Source organism: Toxotes jaculatrix, chromosome 2, assembly GCF_017976425.1.
Source record: "Toxotes jaculatrix isolate fToxJac2 chromosome 2, fToxJac2.pri, whole genome shotgun sequence".
In the NCBI taxonomy this organism is placed as follows: domain Eukaryota; kingdom Metazoa; phylum Chordata; class Actinopteri; family Toxotidae; genus Toxotes; species Toxotes jaculatrix.
Genome location: NC_054395.1, coordinates 9,766,727 through 9,782,192, shown reverse-complemented (window position 1 = coordinate 9,782,192; position 15,466 = coordinate 9,766,727). Strand labels below are relative to the sequence as shown.

Sequence of the window (15,466 nt, the reverse complement as noted above, 5' to 3'; positions counted from 1 at the left end):
GTTAAGTTGAATCGTGTAGAAAATCTATAGTTATGCTATTCAGTTACATTACTGTATTCTTTTATTTTGACGGCAAAATCCCCTACTTCCGCTTTCTTGGTCTTCTGTGGGCTACCTTCATAACAACAGATTGGTACAAGTTTAGCCCGCCCTCTCGACGTCATCAGGCCATGATTTTCGCGCGCAAGCTATTTAACAGGGTCAATGGCATATCAGTCTATATAGATCTTATATAGATCAGCTTAATGCATACTAAACACACAATTTCAACACTGCGCTATTAAGTATATATTAAGTATATTTTCAGTGGAACTGTGCTTTTGAAGCTTGACACCTGTCCTGCCACCCCCTTCTACACAAAACGTGTGCACACACATGCATGCTCATTCTCATGTTTATTCTGTTCATATGCACACATGCACACACATTCATTTAGAAAATGTGACAGACCAGCATTGTATTTTAAAGTATTACATGGTTGAAGTTAGTCTCAAGGGCAGCAGGATGTCCTGTCCTGGATGCCAAAAAACAGATGACACAACAAATTAAACAGAATAACCTTAATGAACAACCTCTGTGCAATCATACATCACACAGCAGCCTCTAAATGTACCAGCCCAGTCAAGTACATATTTAAACGCTGCGAGATGCTGGACAGACCCATAAGGGTTGGGCTTAGAATTGTGTTCAAGTGTGAAGAAGTGATAGAGCACGGCAGACATTACAGTAGTGAAGATTGGAACCACAAGCCCTAAAAGCAGAGACATGAATTAAAGGATTAGTTGCTTTCAGCATCATGCACACTGTCATGGTCACATACTCCAACATACACTGGCGACATATTGCACATTCACATAGTGATTTTCTGGGGCCTTTGTTGGTCAGGGGTTTTCAGGGTGTTCGCTGGCAAAACCCAGATTTATCCAAACTCCTCGCCTGCTAATTAACATAGAGAGATGCAATTTCCACCTCTGGGCTGCATTCATTTTAATGATAAATGATCTAAATTAGACCAGAATCTTTTGGTGAAATTTCTCTTAGGCAGCACTGCAAAAAATAACTTCATACATATCTTGTCTTATTGTTTAATTGGAAAACAATATTACAGTAAATCTTACAGTAAAACCTGTGATATTTAGTCACAATAAATTTGCAAGACAATTCACTGATAGGGAAAGTGTAACACAAAGAGCAATCTACAATAAAGAAATAACTGCACATTACAAAAAATGTTTTAAAATGATCACTCCTCTGAACACTGACTCAAAATCTAAACATATCCAGGCTAAAAGAAACTGTGAATCCATGGTTAGAATATACAAGGGCACCATTGGCTGTATTCTGTGTTGGTTGGGGCACAACATTCATCAGGTCATGGAGACATAGTCAAAGTGTTTTTCCTCTTGGAGTCACGCCGTGGGAAGGGAATGAAGCTTTTCACCTCTTTGAAACATAACCCTGTGAGCAGAAGGGGGAAACCATTTGTTTTTTTTTGCACATGCAGCAGGTCCACAATAATTTAATCTGAAAGCCATTGAAGACGTATCGCATGGCATTTTAACATTAATTATTCATTATTACATTAACAGAAGCCCTGCAACAAAATGTTTGTGCAGTTGTAAATCATTCAACATGGCCAGTATGGTAAAAAGAAAATGTTCACTTTAACCATTTGAACCATTTCAATATTATTTATATTTGTATCTTTGTCATGTGACGCCATAGAAAAAAAATTCAATTAAAATCTATATTTACACTAATCACATCTGCACATTGATTAAACTATAGTAATTCCTTTCTAATTAATGTTTTCTTATTCTTTTTGACTTACGCTTCCATTCATCCAGGGACAAGGTGGCGTTGTCATGGCTGTCATCATATGGCGCAGGCTCTGGAAAGTCATCTGGGTCCCTTAGGCTGCTGAAGTACGGGTGCTCCAGAGCCAACTCCGCTGTGGGCCTCTCGTCTCCATCGAGAACCAGCATCTTCTCCAGAAGGTCGATACCTGCAAACGATCAGTGGTACAGAGTAATGAAGCAATTTGATCTATGAACGTGTAAAACTATTTTATTGACGAGTCATATTGCAGGTTGCTGCAGACGCTCCTGTAGACAAACATTAAAGTATGCACAAAGGACACATTGTTTATTAGCTGACATGTAGTACTTTTTAAATGAATTCCAAAAGATGCAAAAAAGAAGCAATTTTGCTGCTGCCAGAGACATAAAATGTACCACTTAGAGAATTTCTCCTGCTCTTGACAGACCGATCATCCAGAACAGTAAGCGGAAAAGCTTTCATGAGCTTTTTGGTACAGGGGGAGTCATCATGGTGTTAAATCATTCAGAGACAGACATTAGCAAAATGAACATATTAACAAATGAAGCAGATGATTACTTTGACAACAAACACCTGACCCTGAACTGCTTTGTTGGGTCCAGCACTGTGGACACAAGTAGAACACTTTCTGTGAGTCTCTCTGTGTAATAAAAGGTAAAAAGAAAAAACTGTGAATCTGTCAACCTGTCAAGAGGTAAAAAAACCCCCCAAAAAATACTGTAGCTGGACTCACCATTTACACTGGCTCTGGGGAACAACGTTAAGAAGTCTTTTCTGGGATAACGTGGAAGGCCCTTAACATAGTTTTTGGCCTGTTTTTAAAGACCAAAGAAAAAAACAAATTACAATGCAAATCAGAACAACAGCTTATACGGAATCTATCCAAAAACAGACATATTTTGTGTCTAATCTAAATATTTACAAGAATAATTTAATTTCCAATGTAATCTCAATCTCTTGATTGATCATAAAGTGACTGAGGGTATCATTAACAGATATTCAAAGCTGATGAAAAGTGGGATAAAAACACAGCAGGAAAACAGGGGCCTTGAAATTCCCAGACAGAAACAATATAAGGAAATCTAAACACCTTTCTTGGAAAGAGAAAAAATATCTATTGAAACTTTCTATGTGCAGAAATGAGCCTGCTGTGTAATGTAAAGATAGGCAATAATTTCTGAGCTTGGTGTGCACATAGACTGGTAAAAATGTGTTTAAGCTGATACTGGTGGCACCTGGTGGACAAAATTCATATTTCTGTCATTATTTTCCACATCCTTCTTTAACCTTATTGAACACATCCTCCTGGATATTTTTGCTAATGCCCTGACTATTCCTCTAGTGCCACCCTCAGGACCCTTTATTAACACCCATTTCTGCTGAAGCAGAAGACTACTTCCCTTTTCTTTTAAATTTTCAATTATAAGTCTGACCTTTGCAGAGGTATGTGCTCTTCTGAGTGACATTCTAGTTGTTGTATGTAAGGGCTTATCCTTGTTAATTTTATTTTCATGGGTTTAGTTTCAGTGAGGGATTTAGTGTACCATGGTCCAAATGCTTTTACAGACATGAGGTATCAACACACTGTAGTGAAAATCAAAGAATCCTTAGCATTTATCTTTTTTTTACATTTAACTGTGATGAATATGAACAAAATATCTTTCAGGTCAGTGATTTAAAAATTATTTGTCCCACCTCTGGACTGTCCAGCTTCTGTATGAACTCGGGCCCAGGTACTCCAGTCACTTTCATGATTTGAGTCAGCTGGTCCATGTCTGGTAGAAAAGGGGTTATAATCAAGGATTTTAAAACCTATGATGTTCTGGTGGTTTAATAAGAGTGTGTCCACACAGAAGCCTTGGAAACAAGCGTTACCAAGCAGATCCATAAAACCGAATAATAAAGGAAAATTAAAGTCGTTTGATGAAACAGTGACAGCTTTATTTGCTAGTTGGTGCTATGAATCAGTAAAGTGCATCAGGTGCAAAAAAAAAGAAAAAAACACATAAAAAGCAAGTATAAAACATGTAGAAAAAGCATGTAATAGCGCAGTAAAAGCTGCACTGGGATGCTACCTGAGGAAATGTGTTGCTTTCACTGCCTGTAATATACTATACCTGCCTTTAGTGTTCAATTTACACTAGATTTATAGTGTCCATCATCAAACTGTCACTGTTTAATCAAGTGGCTTTTAATCTTGTGGTTATTTTGGTATATTTCCATTTTTCCTACACAGAAACCTTTGTCATTACTTATCACTACACAGGCTTCAAAAGTCACATGTCCAGTCCACAGAAAATGCAGATGAAAGGATACAGTCTTTTCCTTTGAAAAGGGTCTTTCCATTGATCATTTCTGCCATGATACAGCCCACAGACCAGATGTCCACTAGAATAAACACCAAAGGAAAAAAAAACATCAGTGACAATCCAAGCAGAAAACACATCACTATAAGTATTTTAAGTTTAGCTCGGTGGAGTAGAAAAGAGGAAGGTGGCATTTACACGCCAGAGCAAAGTTCCTATTCTCGACAGAGCTATTGTGCTGTTTATACTGAGGATACTTGGAGAATAATACAACCCTGTGAAGATTGTAAACTTGCCGGAGTGGCTGTCTGTGCTACGTTCCATCCTGTAGATGTTGTTTACAAAATGAAAAACCTCCTACAGAATCTTCTAAAGAAACATAAATCCTGGGAAAGTCAGTGACATGGCAGCGACAGCGCTGTCATTCAGTCCCAGCACTATCAGACTGCTGTCAGACCCATCTGTGTCAACAGCTAGCAGATTAAGGGAAAAAAAGATTTATTGTCAGAATGACACCCATGCAACTTCAAATGGGTTTCATGCCTCAGTGACAGGATTATAAAAACTGCTGACCCATAAAGCACCATCAAAGCCACATCTAAAAGAAAGAAATCCCAGTGACTGGAGTTGGGATGTTTTCACACGACAAACAGCAAACAGTTACAGCACCGACAGGCCAACTGAGCACTGAGACAACAGCAAGGACACAGGCAAGAATATGTAACAGCTACGATTGTCTTGCCAGTCTGGGTGTAGTGCATCCAGTTCAGAATGACCTCAGGTGCCCGGTACCAACGGGTCACCACGTAGCCCGTCATCTCAGCATCAGTGCTGCGAGCCAGACCAAAGTCCAGGATCTGCATCAGAAGCAAGAAACAAACCACAGTCTGGAACGTGAACACTGCATACTGCTTAACTAAAATCTGTTATGTTAATATGTCGTTAGATTGAAGTGTGCATGTCCACATGTGTGGATACTTCATGTACAATGTTTGAGATACATGATATTTTCATATACTCAACAAGATTATTCTACACACAGTTTATACATTAACGTTTTCTGAGCCTGATTTAAGGAAGAGTCAAAACAGTAACATCTGTCTCACGACAGAAACAACCAAACTAATTTAACAATAATATATTCTGTATCTTATCACATTCTCTTTGTACCCTCTGAATCCTGTTACGTGCAGCAGCCCTGTTGTTTATGTTTGGTCATGTTTTTCTATTGAAATCCTTAGAAGTACAAACCTTCAGTTCACAGTCTTGGTTTACTGCCAAGTTTCCAGGCTTAAGATCCTGTAAATAAGAATGAGCTCAGTGATGGTTACTCATTGCACACAGTGATTAACGGAAAATTATAGTGTTTGGACTGAGCAGTATCAAAACTGGGACTGGGAGGAGCTTTAGAGTTTGCAGTTCCCCTGGTCTAACATGGCTCAGCTGTTTGTCTCAAAGCATAAATACTGTGGGGAGTCATTGTTGTGACTCAACTATAAGCTGACCATAAGTCTTACTGTGGCATTTCTGCAGAACCATTCATAAAATACTGTGACATAATGTGTGATAAGTGTTGGACTGATAAGTGTTGAGTGTTGATAACACCTTCACTGCTTTAGGAATTACTGCAGTAATAGCAGGGTAACACTTTAACAGAGGACTGAGTCAGAGTGTGCAAGACTGTGTTTTCTGCAGTCTAAACAACACACAAACACGTAGTTACTTGATCTCTAACAAATGTTCAGATTACAACCACCACACACTAACAGCTAAATTAATATTAAGCATAACTGATAAAAATGTCACTAAACAAGTAAATAAATATAAATAAGTTAAAAAGGTAAGAAAGTGATATGGCCCGCTAAGTGGTCAAGAAAAATCTTTTAAACAGTAGGGAATATTAACCTAGTATTAGTATATTACTACTGTTTTTCCACACATCTCCATTCATTTTATTCTGCATAAAATTACACTATTTGTCTTAGAAGCAGCATGAGTCTGCATTAAAGGTGAGAGTGAGAGGCCCTTAGATAACAAACCAATATCTATCTAGTCCAACTCTACTTTCCCTATTCCTTACACACCTAAAAGTCTTGGCACTGGTGCCGAAGGGTGTGACCTAACATCTCTAGACACGTAGTCATACATCACAGACGAGTCAACTCATCCTACCTGTTGGGGCAGGGTTTAATCAGAAGTGCAAATCTGCAATCTGAGCCAGAAAGCACAGTACAAAGCACTGTGCACATTACAATTTCTTAATAACACCCACCCTATAAATTTAAAATATCAAAGACATCGAAGTGTAGCTATTTTTTTCCCCTAAGCTCTAACGTCAACTCTCTACGACATATTGACTTGTACTTACCCTGTGGATGATTCCAGCCTTGTGGATATACTGCAGAAAGAGAGAGACAGAACAGGCAGACATTTATAATCCATTTATATGCACAATTTATGACACAGTATTATGTTTTGGGTATTTTTAATATGGCTGGTTTGATTAGTATGTCTGTTTGCATTATGAGCTGATTAAGTTTGTTCCTGAAAACATACATCATGTTGTAAAAGCTACTGTCCCCCCCAAAAAGTTAACTCAAAATTAAGTTTTGAGTAGAGTTATACTTAGAATTCCTTTATGGCAAATGACATATAAATCTAAAAATATAAAAATCTATTATGTTTTAACAAAGAGCACTGAATCTGTGCTTCTTTCATTTCTCTAATTAACTTCTAATACTTATAAAACTATACTATAATTATATAGATTACACCATGGGTGTCTTACATGGCACAAAAGGTTGAACTCTAAACTGCACCCCTTATTACATACATGTGCTATATTATTATCATAAAATGTATTCAGTGAAGGTTTAATTCATCACTTCAAATGTTCTTATGATACTTGATTAAATTCTAACTTCCTGAACGGTTGGCTTCCCTGGCTCACCCTGAGTCCACAGAGCATCTGGTAGACGAGAAACTGGACTTTGTCTTCTGAGAGATGACCTCGCACCTTTGACAGGTCAGTAAACATGTAAGGCATCACCAGGTAGCTGAGGAAAAAGAGAGGCAGAGCAAGAACAGATGAGTACTGAGAGAGACAGTAAAAACAATAACCTCTGCTGAACAGTTCAGTCATGTCACAATAGATTTATTCAGTCAAGATCACAGCTAAGAAAAAAAAACTTTACCTTTTCCACAGCAAGGTGTCCCACTGCTATGGTACACACCCGGTTAATAGTATAATCCACGTCTTTTCATACTTTGACTAAGGAGCTTAGGGTGCTTGTCTATGTTTATGTAACCCTCAATATACAGTAGTCTTCCTCTGTATTGTATGCTCCTAATGTGCTGCTGCAACAGCTCAAGCTTGCAGCTCCACGTATTCATCTTATTAGCACATTAAATTTAGTCAGAAAAATAAATAATCCTTCAGATTAATTGAAAAAAATATCCTGACAAAACTTTTCCATGTTACAATGTACAATTATTTAATAATAAATAGCAAAATAAAATAATGCGTATGTTTTGTGTACACCATACTGTGCCAGAGCCATAAATCAAAATTTATTAATGAACCTAAAGCTTACTGCTCTATGGCTCCCTGAAACACACAGTGGAAAGACCAATAGGATAAGACTATGACAGGGAACCATAACAATTTTTTTGAACAATCCTCGCTGAAAACCATGCAGACTGTCTGGTCTGCTCAATGTCAAACTGCTTACTGACTGTCTAGTTTCATGATGGACTGTTTTTTTCCATCTTAGCGTTCCTTCATCCAGACCTTAAGTTCTACATTGATTGGTAGAGTTTGGTCTCTGTATATAGGGATTCCTCCTGATGCAGTTTGACCCTTTCTCCCTCTTCAGCAGATTATTCTACTACAGCATACACTATATGGCCAAAAGTATGCAGAAATCCCTGGTGATGTTAATTGTTTCAGTTCAGGAACATTTTTATGCTACAGTGACATTTGACAAAGAGAAATTTTAGACAACAGAAGGCTTCCCGCCTTTGTGCCAACAGTTTAGGTAAGACCCGTTCCTGTTTCAAAATGACAGGAGCCCCATGCACAAGGATGTGGTGGTTTTATAATGACGTGTTTTACAATCACGTCAGTGTAATATATGTGTGTCCACATACTTATGGCCATAGAGTGTATGATATTGTTTAACATGCTATGCTCCGGTCAGAAAAGTGAGAAGAGAATGCAGGCTAAATCAGTTTTTCAATTCAATTCAATTCAATTCACTCTCATCAGTCTGGAGACGGGCCTATTGTTTAGCTCAGAGAACAGTCCTTGTTCCTAAAGGTTCTGCAGTCCTGTAGGCATTGCTGCAGGTGAATACCAAACCTGCAGATCATCAGACAGACGCTGTCGGCCTCTGCCTGAGGGGTTTGCTAATATGGTGAAAAATACTCACAAGTCTTGGAAGTCATTGAGGCCTGAGGCAGGTGTAAACACATCAAGAAGTCCTATCACCTGGTTGGAATGAGAGAGAGAGACGTGACCAACCAATACAGAGACATGGGAGTGGGGGGGTGAAGTATTCACACCAATGCACAATGCTTATGAGATCACAAGGCAGGAAATATGTTCATCTACTCACATTTTCGTGCTTCATGTGTTTGAGCAGTCGGAGCTCTCTGTAGGCCCTCTTAGCAAAGATCTCTGACTGAAAGGGCCTGTGGAGCTTCTTGATGGCCACCTTCTCTGTAGTCTTTTCATTTATTGCTGAGCTGTGGTGAATAATGGAATAACACGTCATTAGCTTTGCAGTCTGAGTCTGCATGTGCGTTCTAGTTTCACTACGATTCCACTCTTTTGAAGTCAGAAATGACAGAGACCAGTCTATTTTGAGGTTTCACACTCGCTAAGACGCTCTGCATGAAATCATATACAACAGCAAAAATGTTCTCAGATGGAGGAACTGTATGTGGTTCCCACTCTCTAACTTAAGTAGGGGGTCTGTGTTTTATTGAGTATCAACATGTAAATCATCATGTGCACATTTGCAGTGATCTGCAGGGCACTGAATCGTAGGAGGAAAGGCTTGTTAGACTATTTGGAGCTGCATCCACCAACACACATTACACACATCAGTGATGTGGACAACACCGATGCAATAATGTAGGATATTACAGTCAATTTACACACAACAGCTGATCCATGCCAGACGAACATCTAAAATAAATACAGTGCATCTCACACATACTGTAGCAATGACCTGGTAGTATATGTTTGTGTTTATTTATGTTTTGTTTATTTCCTTCTCCTCCTGTGTTTGCTGCATCTCAGAGGGTGGTTTTTCAAAGATGCACAATTGGCAAAATTACAGCTAATGGTGGTGGATTGATCCCAGTTCTTCAGATGGTGCTTCTTTTAAAGGTCAGATATTTTAAGCTTTAACAAACTGTAACTCCCACATTATAATGCTCAAAACCCTGGTAACCATAGTCAGCAGGCCAATACCTGCAGCTCTGACAACAGGAGCACCAAAGTCCACTATGACAGATGTTACACCATTTCAATCAAAAAACAAAACAAAAACCCTTTAACCCCTTTACCATGGTTCTCAGAGAATGTTTTCTTATTATGCTTTACTGGCCAGTGCACACAAACAAGTGATCAGTAAACAAGCTCAAAGGGATAAAAAACAAAGCAATAGAGGTTTGGTGTTGCCTAACACCAAACCTGGCCATAAGTCAGTGACTATTATGTGGATAATAAGCTATAATAAAAGTTATTGTACATGCTATACATGCACTGCATAGGATAAACAAAACGTAATTTGATTTAGACTGAGGTTGACTAAAGCGTGTGTGGTCTATCACAATAATGAAATAGAAGCACAGTGTAGGTAGGACAACAAGGTTACGCCCTCTGTAATATTTTTAGGAATTTAAGGGGGGCTACTGATGTGAAAAGAAGTTTACATCCTATAATTACTCCAATATTACGCATGCTGGCTGATTCTCATAAATGTATGTTTGTATGAAACTTGACTGCAGAGTTGGATGTACGACAACTGTCCCACACTGATTTTATTTATCTCGCTAGCTGGATAAAAAAACATGGCACCTGTAAATTAATAATGTTGAGTGACGTTGGGTGTGCCTGAGGTAGTTACTGTGTTTGCTTTAAATAAACATGTGAATGTCACAACTACAACAACATGTTATCACTGAAAGTTGAGTTTCTCTTACGGCACTCGATGCCTGTCCCCCCCAAAAAAATTTAATTTCATCTCTGCACCATGTATCTTGTAAATACATGTAGACACATAAAGTAAGTAAAAGGTGCATTGTATTATTCAGTATGGATGTTATCTGTTTCTGTGGCTTTCACCATGTGTTACTGTACCTTGCATGTAACTGCATGTAGAGATGAAACTGCAAAGTGGCCATCTTTAATAGAGACACAGTAAAGACAGCTACATCTCCTCTGTACAGACAAAAACACATATGGTTGCAAGGTACGTGATCTAAGACGTGTGTCCTCCGTGCTGACACACGGCACACTGTGTTAAGATGTGTTACACGATGTCAGGTATAATAACTTGTTACATGAGTTACAACTGTGCCTTCAGTGTTGACAGTGTAGGTGTACAGGATGTAACGCAGGCCCACCACAGGCTGCAAGCTGTAGCTGTCGTTGATGAGTGCTGGGCTCAGGCTGAACAGTATTTCTACAAGGTCCAGTCCCAACTACGACACACACACACACTCTCTCTCTTTCTCACTCACACACACACACACAGTTCATGCAGCGTACAGTAAATGGCAAATCACTCACCACACCGAGCCGTACGCCCCGGTTCCTATCTGTTTGAGCCGTGTGTATTTCTCCGGTACTTCCCACACCGTGCTGTTGATTTCCTCCCGAGTAAAATGTGCCCGAGCCTCCATGATGAAGAGGAGAAGGCGAAGCTAGAAAAAAAAACTTCTCCTCCCTCCTCCCGTACGTCTGTCACTTGTTCTGAAGGTAAGGCAAAACACTGCTCAAGCACGAGATAATACATGCTACATCTTCACTTCCGCTAGGGGTTTTCAAAGTAATATCCGTTAGTCGCCAACTGTGTGGGAGTAACGCGATCAAAATGCTGCTGTATAAACTGACTGTACTCGTATCGCATAGCTAGTTGCGACTTGTATTTGCTTCTTTGTCAGTTTTTGCCCTCATTAATTATAAGTTTGTCCCCCAAAATGGCAAAAACAACAACAATAACAACAACAATCATGCACCGGTGAGATGTATAATGTACATGACTTTTAATTTGAGGTATTTTTGATTTTATTATTTTATAAGACTCCCATGTTCATGTTTTTCATGAATTTCATTTTAAACAAAACGAGGTCTGGGGATGTAATGTTTAGAAAAATGGACTTTATTTTGAATGAAAATCACCACAGTTCCGGTCTAATCCTCTGGTGGGCTTTACACAGCAGCACCACCACAGTACTGTACTAACAGTAAATTACGGTCAATCTGTTACCGCAGATAACGTGTTAAGTAGCCAGGAGGACTAACATGTAGCGTCCATTGGCAGAAAAACTATTTCGCTGTAACAAACTTCGTGCACCGAGTGGAAAATAATTAAATGATGTAAACACTAACTAAACCACCAAAATACCTAGAGTGAAATATCAGACGGCCTGCTTGTTCCAACATGTCAACATGACTCGATTTGCTCCCACCCACACATGGTAGGTGTTACTTGTCATGAATAATAACTGTACATTGCTAGAAGTTTATGAATCACGACAGCCTACAGCAGGACATTCACACTTACAGGGATGGACAAAAACATGTACACCAAGTCTGGAGATTTTACTATGTACACCAATATTTATTTGTTATCAAATTAATAAAGTGATCCACATTTATAAAACAGATTTATGCTGTTTTTAGTGTTATGATATGAAGGAAGCCTACAATGTAGAAAAAAGACAAATGTTAGTGCAGCACTGCAGCCCATTTGTGTAAAAGAACACGCTAAAGCCTCAAAAGCTGAAATCCACAGTCATCAACACACATAACCTGTTGGATGATTTTTTTTTTTTTTTTCCATCTGAAGGAGTGTCCTGTTACAGTGGTAACAACAGTTCTCAGTTATCAGCACTGCACTTCACAATAAGTGAAATTTCCATGGAGTAGTAGATTAACCTGTGAAATAACAGGCTTCACCTTGAGTCAGTTTCCAATGTTTTTTTCCCCTCAGAAAATCTCCATAAGTTCTCCACAAATCCAGATTTAATTGAACCAAAACTCATATGTATTCACGTATGTTGTGGGTAGTTTTAAATGTTCAAATCTTTCTGTATGTTGTATACATATATTGTATGTACTGGGGTTGCAAATTCGAATTCACATAGAATACACATAGGCTATTTGGAATGATCTTTAGATAACAATGTGCAACATCACAAATCAAAACATGAAATATGTTGCAAGATCAGGTGGGGACTACATGCGTTTCAAGCAGGTGGAGTTAAGGGGTAGATTGAGTGAAATTCAGATGAGTATGAAATTATAAGGTGGACTATGAGTATAAAAGCAAATTTGTATTTTCTGTGTTTCTTATGTTGGGCTCATATCAGTTAAATGCTATCTGTGAAGGTATTAGCAAAGGTTATTTCATTCAGCTGGGAAATGTAAGACTCAGGGTGGATGCTGGAAGATGGTGGGAATCAAATCTTATGAACTGATATAGTAAAAGATGAATGATTGAAATAACCCCCGTATTCAGGGATAGTGTTTTGCAATGTTTGGGATTTGAGTCAACACAGCTCCCATATTTTGGTGGCAGCATTTAAAGTGAAAAGGGATGAGATGGTTTTCAAGAGTGCAATAAGTAAGATCTTTACTGCTGAATGGGATAAAATCTGTGGGGGTTGAAAGGGTTATGGATCGGTACCTATGACTCAACTGTTATTTGGCCAGCTGCTGAACTTGCCGGCTTTCAAAAATCCCTTTCCATCCTGTCCTCTGTTTTGGAAAACATCCCACCCACCTACTGGAGTTTCAAGACATAATCTAAACCAGTCTCTGTTTAATCAAGTGATTAGCAGAGTAGACTAGCCTTAAGGAAGATGAAACAGTACCTTCCATGTGACAAGGAGGACACGCCACTACATAATCTTTACTGAAGCTTAACTGTGTAGCTTTTTACTTAAGTTTCCAACTACATCTCACAGATCTTAAGATTCTTTTATCTAAGTACCATTTATGAAGTCAGGAATGAACTTTCACACTCAACACAAATACTTCCTTTGCACCCCCATGGACTGGTTGAACTGGCAGATGTGCACGTTCTCTCATCTGAGCTAGGTTTGGATCCTTCAGCACTAGGAGCATAAGAACCAAGAATCTACAGCCAAGCTGGTTGCTCTGCCAGACTCACTCACAATGACCATTTTAACATACGGATGTTTACCCTGTTAGTATGCTAACATTTGCTTATATGCACTAAACAGAAACTACAGCTGAGGGTGATGTTGAATCACATAAAGTTACTTTTACAATATACAAAAAAATGCTCAGGCGTTTTCCTGATTATTTTGGACAAATCCTGTTGTTGGTTGTGCTATTACGCTAGGCTGTGTGTTATTACTTAGCCTAGGTACACAAAGTTCAACATACGTAATTATGCACTTTTTTATGCACATCAAAACAACTAGTTGGCTACATCAATAGTTTACACAGCTCAAGCAAACAAAAACAGTCTTGCAAACACAATTCTCTCAGTGTCACAAAAGTCATCTGCTTTCCTCGTCTCTTCATATCCCTGAATGTTTGAACTCACCAAAGTAATTACAACACGATGTGACATGGCAGATTTATGAAAAAGGATTTGGCCAAATTTGGTAAATTTGCTCAGTAAAAGGATGGCATGTTTAGATATGGACTATTTTATACAAACATGACTTAAAAGGACCAAGTCATCACTCACACTTAGCAGTAGAGGCTTTACTGTTGCATGTAAATGTAACTAAATCTAACTAAATCTAATCTGACTGAACACAACCTTATTCAATTCAGTTCAGTCCCTGTAGACAGTAAACTTCTGTATATTATTGAGATGTCATTATATTTACACAAGTGTATATGTTCAGCACGTATTTCTCTCTGGGTTTTAAATGAACTTTCTGTAAATAATCCACATAATCACTGGCATGCTGTACATTTTTGTGTAAGTGTTCAAGTATTACATGGTCCCAAAGTCAGAGTTATTTTTGTCTTAAAAAGCCTCTTTGGTCCTCTTAAATAATTGTACACACAGGAACTGGAGGTCATAGTTATTCTTCATCTGATGATGAAGACAAGCTTGAGTAAGATGATCATTAAGAGAGTTTGGGTGATGAAGAGAATGACGAAGACACTGATGATACTGATGATGATGTCTGACTGGTCTAATTCTGGTTATGAGATCATATCATCCAAGAACAAAAAAGACTCAGAAAAATGCTAATAACGATGATGATAATGGGTTTGATGATGATCAGTGATGGTGATAATGATGATGACTCCTCTCATTTAGCAGTTTAAAGCATCAGACTTTTGGCTGGGCTGGCATCAAGTGGTTCTTCCTGGACCCACTGCTCATTTGGCTTTTTGATGTTCTTTAGTTAGTCATGAAGTTCCACTGTGTTTTGTGCTGGGACCAATACTTTACACCTCATATTATCGGAAGCATCACATAAATTTCCATTGCTACACAGATGACACCAAGCTGTATTTGTCTATGAAGCCAGATTAAACTAATCAGGTAGACAAACTTCAGGCGTGTCTTAAAGACATAACCGCCTGAACTACCTGTAATTTTTATATCTAAATTAAGACAAAACTTAACTTACTGTACTCAGCAATAAATACTTCAGAAAAACATTCTCTTTATTATATAGTTACTTTGGATAACATTACCTTTTCTGTGAGGAGCCCTGGAGTAACTTTTCACCAGAATGTCACTCCTCGACTTACAGAAAGGAAACGATATTAATATGAAAACTAAAACCCAGAACAGAATTAAAAGGCTTGTTACAAAAAAAACTAGTTACATGGTTAACTGTAAACATGTAAAATAAATAAATATGTCCGTGAAAGCTCTTTTTGCAGAAGGAGATATTTAAAGCTGCTCTACAACACCCCCAAACTCCTTGCCATAACACCTTTAACATGGTAACTAGCAGGACAACTCACACTGATTGGAGATGATAAATCACAGTGGAATTTGCTCCTTCACTCGCTACTGCTACATGATAACGTTTAGGAAGAAAAGACTTCTGAAGTAATTTAATATGCAAGTACAGTTTCC

At 38.4% G+C, this 15,466-nt stretch overlaps 1 protein-coding gene across 1 annotated transcript; it reads right to left on the bottom strand.

Annotated features, from left to right (window-relative positions):
• Positions 1–378: 378 nt before the first annotated feature.
• Positions 379–11,155, bottom strand: mapk13 (mitogen-activated protein kinase 13). The gene is made up of 12 exons (XM_041053492.1): positions 10,948–11,155; positions 8,762–8,891; positions 8,576–8,634; positions 7,096–7,201; positions 6,514–6,543; positions 5,397–5,444; positions 4,888–5,002; positions 4,156–4,227; positions 3,535–3,614; positions 2,573–2,651; positions 1,832–2,005; positions 379–1,458 (listed from the first exon to the last, which is right to left on the bottom strand). The coding sequence occupies exons 1-12, from the start codon at positions 11,058–11,060 to the stop codon at positions 1,373–1,375; spliced, it is 1,092 nt and encodes a 363-aa protein (XP_040909426.1). The 5' UTR covers positions 11,061–11,155; the 3' UTR covers positions 379–1,372.
• Positions 11,156–15,466: the final 4,311 nt, after the last annotated feature.